The sequence below is a fragment of the Drosophila guanche genome, unplaced genomic scaffold (genome assembly GCF_900245975.1).
Source record: "Drosophila guanche unplaced genomic scaffold, DGUA_6, whole genome shotgun sequence".
In the NCBI taxonomy this organism is placed as follows: domain Eukaryota; kingdom Metazoa; phylum Arthropoda; class Insecta; order Diptera; family Drosophilidae; genus Drosophila; species Drosophila guanche.
The window spans coordinates 18,888-27,380 of record NW_022995806.1 but is presented as its reverse complement, the minus strand read 5'-3'; the positions used below and the strand labels follow the sequence as shown (position 1 = coordinate 27,380).

General features: G+C 44.6%; 2 protein-coding genes across 5 annotated transcripts; both read right to left on the bottom strand.

Annotated features, from left to right (window-relative positions):
• Positions 1-204: 204 nt before the first annotated feature.
• Positions 205-5,786, bottom strand: LOC117591575 (UDP-N-acetylhexosamine pyrophosphorylase-like protein 1). 4 transcript variants are annotated; one of them, XM_034284888.1, is made up of 3 exons: positions 5,499-5,785; positions 3,828-4,217; positions 205-1,514 (listed from the first exon to the last, which is right to left on the bottom strand). In XM_034284888.1, exons 1-3 carry the CDS (start codon positions 5,560-5,562, stop codon positions 400-402), a joined length of 1,569 nt encoding a protein of 522 aa, XP_034140779.1. In that variant the 5' UTR covers positions 5,563-5,785; the 3' UTR covers positions 205-399. The 4 variants fall into 4 exon arrangements, with proteins under 4 accessions (XP_034140779.1, XP_034140781.1, XP_034140783.1 ...); XM_034284890.1 differs by lacking the exon at positions 5,499-5,785 and adding an exon at positions 4,505-4,520; XM_034284892.1 differs by lacking the exon at positions 5,499-5,785 and adding an exon at positions 4,297-4,443.
• Positions 5,787-6,018: 232 nt separating this feature from the next.
• On the bottom strand, positions 6,019-8,102 carry LOC117591577 (transmembrane protein 115). Its single transcript, XM_034284894.1, has 3 exons — positions 7,312-8,102; positions 6,888-7,244; positions 6,019-6,817 (listed from the first exon to the last, which is right to left on the bottom strand). Exons 1-3 carry the CDS (start codon positions 7,833-7,835, stop codon positions 6,331-6,333), a joined length of 1,368 nt encoding a protein of 455 aa, XP_034140785.1. The 5' UTR covers positions 7,836-8,102; the 3' UTR covers positions 6,019-6,330.
• Positions 8,103-8,493: the final 391 nt, after the last annotated feature.

Genomic DNA, 8,493 nt, shown 5'->3' with positions numbered 1-8,493 from the left:
GATCAAATAAACCATTTAAAAGCCTTGTAATAGTTCGACACTTGTGCATGCACATGGGATTGGTCTAGAGTGCTTTTCCCATCCGTTTACTCTCGATATCTTGATTGATTTCGAGTGAAATGTAAAAAACCGTTTCCATATTTTTCCCGTACTTATCGGTTTTGTTTTTTGTTTATTTTACAACATTTAAAAATATTCATACCATTATATGTGTATTGTATATATTCACGCTACGATTGCACAATTTGTATACCGAAAAACGAGGAAAAACAAGAAGGGACAATTAATCAACATTTTCAAAAGTTTCCTTTAAGTACTGAAAGTTTATGGAATTTTATTCAACATTCATGTTGAAACACAAAGAATCATCGTCAGTCTATATAGCGATGCTGCGCAGAGTCAGAGATGTCCATGGAGGGGATCGCGTGTGTCCCGCAGATAGACGGGACTGGTGAACGATTTGCCCTCGACCTGCAAGGCGAGATTCTCCCCGGCGTACGTTATAAACGGTGAGATCTCACAGATGTCACCGTGCACAATGCCGCCGGCGGTTTCAATATACTTCTTGTGCAGGCGATGCAGATCCGAGCGGGCGGTGCTTGGGCAGTCCTTGCCGGCCACATCGGCATTCTTCAGAGCGCTAAACTCCTCGTCACGCAGCACTTCCATGGCCACAAACTTCTGGGCAAACTCGAACACATCAAACACAAACTTTTCGATCTTGATGCCATTGGGCTTGTCGGGAGTCAGCCGCTTGCCGGCATTGTCTACAAAGGGGATCTTCTTCTTGGCCACATGCAACTTCAGATTCTGCTCGAATTTGCTGCCGATATCCTGCAGGAAGCTAGAGCTGAAAAAGTGATTGCAAATGTTGCCCGCACTGAAGGTCAGACGTCCGTCTGAATTGCGCATCTCTGCTGTCTTGGCGGAGATCTCGCTGTACTCCACCACCTGGTATTTACCATCGACAATCGCTACCACGCCCACGGGCTCATTGGGCGCCGCCTTCTCGACCACCTTGGCGGCGCAATCGGCCTTCTCGTGCACACAGTAGCCAATGAAGACGGGATCGGCCACCTTGATCAGTATATTGTCCACACTGTGGGCATGCAAGTAAAGCACGCCTCGCTTCTGCATATCCTCCAGTATGCCCTGCCGCTTCATGGCCCTGTAGATGCCACCGTTGCCGTCCGGAGCACGCGCCACTCGATGCTTCTTGTCCAGTATGATGCGTCCATCGTATTCGAAGCACGGCAGTGAGCCCTGCTCGAACAGCAGCACATCCTCCGGCTTCAAGCCGAAGAAGTTATTGGCCACAAAATAGTCGTAGGTCGGCTGGACAGTGTGCTCTGAGGTCATGATGTACCAGGTGATGTTTCCACGCTTCTCATTTGCCTCTTGTGCCAGCTCCTCCAGCTTCAGAATGCGCTCGGCTTGGATTCGGAAAAGAGATTTCCTCGACTGCAGTCCCACATCGTACATGCCCTTGGGATGATCGAAGCCAAGTCGTGTGCCTGCAAAGGGGAAGCAACGAAAACTCTTTAGATTTCAATTCAATATTTAAAATCCATCAATCAGCCAATAACAAGAAGTGCAACCATATTCGGTTTCCAACCCTTGTTGCCCTTAAAAACATGTTTCTTTTACATATATATGTATGTATATATTTATATTGGTTTTTTGGGCTTTACGCTTTGTTTGTACACCCATTTAAACATTTTAAGCGGCTCCGCTACCCAGAAGGTCAGCCGCAGTACCGGTTTTTAATTATCAGTTGAATCAGTTGTGATATATGCAATTTATTGGCTGGCAAACCAAACTGACGCCATAAACTTCACACTCCCTCTAGAGTGCCTAGTTTCTAGCCAGTGGAATGGCAGGCAACATTATTTTTACTCGTACAGCTAGTACCGTTGGGAGTTGTCTACGTGTATTAAATAGTACTATACAGTACAATTCCCTGCCCCCTGCCACAGCCTGACTTGTATCTCTTTCAAGTCAATTACGTGATTCGACTTCACCTGTCTGGGTTGGGGCTGCAGCTGGCTACGGCCCGCTTTCTGATTCGTTTGGTCAAGGGGAGTGAACACTCGAATCGTGAAAAGGAAATGTCAAATGCCGCCAACATTTTAATATGGCGCTTGAAACAGAAGTGCTAGTAAGAAAAATGTAGTTGCTTTATGATAGTACTTAAGGGACACTAAGTAAGCACTCAGCTGTTATTCAGTGAGTGGACATTGACATTAATGGAGTAACTAAGCCCACCAATATCTTTCTCAAGATACAAAGGAATACTGAATGAATTGCATTTTAACCCAATATTCTCTGTTATACGACTCAACGATTCTATATGAATTCCAGCCGCTATTGCTTCATTGTAGCTTCCAAATATGGCTGTTGCTCTGTCTGTTTCACTTAAAAAAACAAGAAGGGACGTGTGAGACGCTTCTTACGCGTCACAACTTTTATACCCGGTACTCAGTAGTACATCTGTAACTTAGTGTTTTTTTTTCAAATTTAACATTTTCCATTTTTTTCTACATATGACATCTAGATGTGACTTCTCATGCCTACAGGCTCGCCCCCTCCCGAAGAGCCGCACACTGAACGAAGCAGAGTGTGAATGAGAGAAAGTGCAAGAAATAAAAATAGCTGCTGGATGGGGTGGGCTTAGCCACTCCAATCTAGTTTCTCCATTCTGGCTATAATTATGATCCAATCCGATCCCAATTTAGTGATCTACCCGGTACTCGAAGAGTAACGAGAAGGGACGTGTGAGACGCTTCTTACGCTTCACAAACGTTTCCGACCCCATAAAATATATGTACTCTTGATCAGCATAAGTAGCTGAGTCGTTATAGCCATGTCTGTCTGTCCGTTCGTCTGTCCGTCCTGATGAGCGCCTAGTACTCAGCGACCATTAGAGATACGGCAACCAAGTCTTGCATCCAGATGGCTGTATGCTCAAACTTTTACAAGTGTATTTCAAAAATATTTCAAACTAAATTAATTTTCAGTGACTAAACCCACCCCGTCCAGAAGTTTTTTTTTATTTTTGCACATTATCTCATTGAGATAGAGCAGAGAGTGGCTCTGCTTTGTTCAGTGTGCGGCTCTAGTGAAGGGGGGTAAGCTAAAAAAGCTTGTTGGCGTGATAAGTGCTGTAGATGTAGATCACATACATATATAGACAAAATTTTAAATGTAAAATTTGAAAAAATCCGCTAAGGTAAAAGCTTTGACGCGTAAGAAGCGTCTCACAAGCCTTTCTCGTTTGAGTTTACATTTTGTTTATTGCACATCCAGGCAAAAATGTGAGTGGAATGGAGTGGTGTGTGGGTGGTTTTGGGTCTGTTTGATATCAGATTTAAACAAATAAAACATAAACTCGAGAGACTGCACAAATATACATAACAAAATTCATAAAAAGGTTAGTCATCCTCTGTTGTTTTGAGATGTTTTTAGAGTTTTGGGAGGAGTTTTTAAACAAGAAAAGAAAAAACTTGGGACTGTCTACAAAAACAAAATTACTTAAATTGCATTGGAAGAATTATATTTTAAATATTTGCAACATTCTATTTAATGTTTCCCAGGAAAATGAATAAGAAACAATTCAGCAATTCATTTTGATAAGGTTTAAATACAACACAAACGACTTTAAACATGAAAGCTTTAGTTATAATTTGAGACCAAGAAACAAAGAAAAAACCTACACCTTTGGCTAATCATTTGTGCTGGTTAAACACAAGTGTTTTTTGTTGTTTGTTTAGCTTGGCTTTTCCCCCCGCTTGGTTGCTCCCTTTGGGTGCTGTGTGACCTTCACTTACCTTGTCCACCTGCCATAAGCAGCACAGCGACATGTCCATTGCTGATCTGACGCAGTCCCTCATCCCGATAGGCGTGCAGCTGGTCCTCGGGTGTGCGCGCAATGGATATCACCTTGCCCGCGGGCATCGGCTGCAGGCGATCGTCCAGCTTGATGCCATTCTCGTTCATGGAGACGGTGGCCCGATCGAAATACTGTTTGATCTCATCCAGATTCAGTTCCTCGATGTCACGCACCAGATCGGTGCGTTCGTCTGGTGTTAGCTCGGGCCAAAACTTCAGCAGATGCTCCTGGTGCACCTGGGCGAGTCGCGTCTGCAGCGACAGGTAGTCCGTCATGGTCGGTGTTTCTATGGCTGGAGTGGCGTTTCGAGTGTTGGCACCAAAGCTGCCTGCGGGTGGAGATGGAACGCAATTAGAGTGGTTGTTGATTTAGCTAATGCAGTAGCAGTAGTACACTCGTTCATGTACTTTTCTGTCCAACTGTTGTCTCTCTGCCCCCGCTCGCGTGAGTGCGGGGAGTGTGTGATGGAGTGATAATATGGCGAGAATGCGATACAAAACCGTCGGAGTCGTCAGTGGTGGCAGAGACAACGTTATGTTTCAATCTGGTTACGGGGTAGGTTGGTTGTATTTTATTTAACTTTTATTTTTTGGGCTTCCCAGCGCCTTTGCGAACCTTTAAACGTGGTAGCCAAAGCGCAACTGAGAGCCAAGCGATCGCCCTCAGTGGTTTTTCTTGCTCACAAGTGGAGCTGCCCCACCGCCGCCGCCTCAACCGCTTCGCCGTGTCTCCCTCTCCGTGTTTGTCTTTGTCGGTGTCTTTGAATGGCGCGCATGTGTGCCTTGGTTTTGGTTTGTGGAATGTGCGAGTGTTTGTGTGTCTGTTTTGACGTACTTTGCAGGCGCATATTTAAATGGCTATATTTATTACAGTTGTTGATACTACCCTGTAATAGTATGTCCTCCAACGAGTCGATACGTTGATATGTCTTCCCAAAATTAGTTGGAAGCGCCACTTCTGCAATCATGTGGCCTAGGTGAGTAAAAATCGTTTGCTCAAGTCTCCCTGCAACCTAGTGTTGCAAATGCAAAAACCAAACGGCCCTGAGAGCGAACTGCGTGCCTGAAGCGAAAGTAAGAGGTGGACCCGGGCTCAGCTTGTATCCATTTAATGGCAACAAGGAAACGACTGGGGGTAAAATGTTCAATAGGTTGGGCAGCAAGTTGTTGGAAAGGTTATGGATTTGTCATTTAAATAATAAGCCAAGAATTGAGTACGACATTTATATGCGGAATGTCTTCAATCTGCTCGGCCGGTTTGTTGGGTTTTTGTTTTTGCCACGAAGCCAAAGAGGCAGAGAGATCCAAGGCATATAAAGCAGCAGGCAAGGCAGAGCAGCTTTTAGCGTGCGCGCTCTCTGGACTGCCCTGCCCTTGCATCTAATGTACTTTGGGGGCTGCTTCAGCTGCTCAAATACACACTTAGCCATAAAAAGCAGCAAAAACACCACACACTCAAAACAAAACGGAAAGAAACGATGATAACAGAATTTTGTTTTCCGTTGCTGTTAGTCGCTCCTCTTATCGTGGACATTGATTGGGCCTTGCCGTTTCGTTTTATCATTATCAACAGATTCTTCGTTTTTGTTTTTTATTGCCTTTCGACTCACCATTGCGATGGCGCCGCACATTAGTGTGCTGGTGTTGCAGCAAATTGTAGCTGTGGCGACCCATTTCTTTGGGTTGGGCTGTGGGAGACACTTGACACAGAAGAACAACACCCTATATTATGTGGGAGGCACTTGCACCTGTACTTGCACTTGCACATGCACTGCCCTATACCAATTGGATTGCTTTCCATTGGGCTTTCGCTATGCCATCATTTTGTGGGCCATGCACGCAAGTTGACTAATTTAAAAACTAACTCAAGAAATTAAATTAAATACAATGCAAACTGGAGGCCCCAATCAGTGTGACCGTTTTATTGATACCACCTGACTCTCGGAAATATACCTTATCATTTTAAAAATATACCAATACCAAACCGAGATACCAAATAAAACCGGTACACTAAAAACGAATAAATATTTTCATTTTCAAATTAAAATTTAAATAAATTAGTTCGTTTTTGAAAAAATTGTAAAATGCATGTTAAGCTCAATTAAATTTAGTTCGAATAGAAGAAACTTGTTTGTTTAAATATATTTACAATTATTGACTAAATAAAGCATCGTTTACAATTACATGTAAGAACTACAACAGAATTTATGCATCTAGTTATGCTCAAAGGTTAGCCTGGAAGGGTCCTCTCTCTAATATTTCGCGGTTCTTAGGAGCATCAAGCAACCGTCTAATCCAAAGGAATCTACAGATTTACAAACGGTAATTACAAGAGTGGGAAAGGGCGGGAAACGTACTTGATGCAGAATCATACAAAACATGGGCGTTAATGTAAATCATTAATTAGATCATTCTTTTAAATATCAAAAAACTCATTTGTATTCAAAATGAAGCCGATGATGACGTCGACGGTATGTCATCCAAAGTGATTAGCGTGGCGGTGGCGGTTCCACCAGCTGTAGGTGCAGCAACAGCGGTCTCGATGCCATCTTTAGGTGACGGTGCCGGCATTGGTATGGCAATGTTACTCATGGTGCTAATCATACGCGGCTCGGCCCTCGACGTTGTGATGGGTAACTGCGTGGAATTGCTGCTGGGCTTAAGAAAATCGGGCTGCGGTGTCTGTGCCGGTCCGGGACCATGACTATGACCAGCAGCTCCACTATGACTATGAATGTGTCCAGCTCCATGGCTGTGGGTGTGTCCGTGGCTGTGAGCGCTGTGATGCTTCTGTTGCTGATGATGCTGGTGGTGATGGTGATGCTGCTGCTGCAGCTGCGACTGCACGGGATACGACTTGGGCAGCTGGGCATGCCGCGTGGAATCGGTGGCCTTCAATCGCTCGCTCAACGCCTTCAAAGCTATTTGCCTGCAAATTGGACAATACGCGACTTTAGAAAAACATTTCCAAGTTATCAGAATTGCAAAACTTCACTTACCGCCTGCGCTCAATATCATGCGGATCCGCACCCGGCATTTGCACTGAGATCGACGTCAGGCTGGCCGTTGATATCGTGCGCAGTGGCGTAGGCGTTTTGACCACGCCCACCCGCAAACAGCAGTTGTAAATGGGATTTACCAAAACGCTGATAAACGGCTGCGAAACACTCGGAAAGAAGCTAACAAATGTGAAGCTCTCAGAACTGTCGCCACGTCCGTTCGGATGATGCTGATAAAAGCGCAAGTAGATCCAGGAGACCAGCGAACCGGAGGCAAACATGGCCGGATATGTGCCATCCAGCAGGCCAATAGCCCACGAAATGATTGCCATAATGAGCACAGTGAGTGGAACGTTCCTTTTTGGAATGGACAAAAGGGAGAAACATTCAATCAGCATACAATCATGTCATGTGGACTACTCACCTATTGGTTAGACGTCCGTAGCGGGTCTTGAAGATCAAATGATCTGGCATTATTTGCCGCACGGCCACACAAATTCCAGCCACATAGCCGGCCAGGCCATGGATGTGCACATCGAACAGAATGGTTGGATTCTTGGTAACCATGTAGTAGAACAAATAGTAGATGGTCGTAAGCAATGAGACGCCGAAATTGCTCAGCGCAAAGAATTTGAACATCTCCAACTGGCCCCAGAGTGGCTCAAGCATCTTTCCACACAGTCCGACAGTGACGACATCAACGGCCACTTCCCACCAGTGCAACTCGATGAAGCAAAAGGTGAATGCCGTCCATATCCAGAACTTTCCGTTAGGCAATATGTAGCCCGGTGTGACGCTCAGCAGAAGGATTGCCTGCTCCGAGAAGGAGAGCAGATAGCCGAAGGTGGTCACCACACAGATGAGCGTTATCACCGGCGAGGTGTTGTGCAGCAGGGCGTTCAACTGTTGCCATATATAGGGCCAGTTTCGTGCGAGTGGAGCTGACATGGCAACTAGAACACGAACACCAAACTGTGCTGTGCTGTGTGGCTGAAGTGTCTGATGATTTTTCTGCCTGTGTGAATTTCAGTTGTTTTCTGCCCCTGTTGCTATTAAGCCTGCTCCATGAGAATCCCGTTGCTGGCGTAGGTTAAATGCGTATCTAGTGTCGTCTGCGTCGCAATTAAAGACGTTCTTCTGCCCTCCAATTTGCACAAATTTTTGTTTTATTTACGATTTTGTTTCACTTTTTTGGCACCAGTGTGGCCAGTCGCTAAACTACTCAGAATGCCTGCAGTGTTGAAGAGTATTGTTGGTAAAATAAAACTAAAACGGCTACATATTTTTATAAAATAATAGGTCTGAAAAATATTAAAGATCATTCCTCCAGCTTAAACTAAACTTACATAATCTTGTGTGGAGACTTTTACGATGATCCGTAGAATCGTTGATAGCTGTTACAGCAACAATAAAAAGATAGGCTACATCTGCGGGAAAGATATAAGCAGGTTTAGCAACACTGTTTACGTGCAGTTTACAACACTTTCACAATTTCGAAAAACTTCGAAAAATGTTATTGGCTGAAAGTATTTATTTTCGATATAGAATTTCAAAGTGCACGGCGGGAATGGAATGTAATAGGAGAAAATCTTAAGATCTTCAAGGC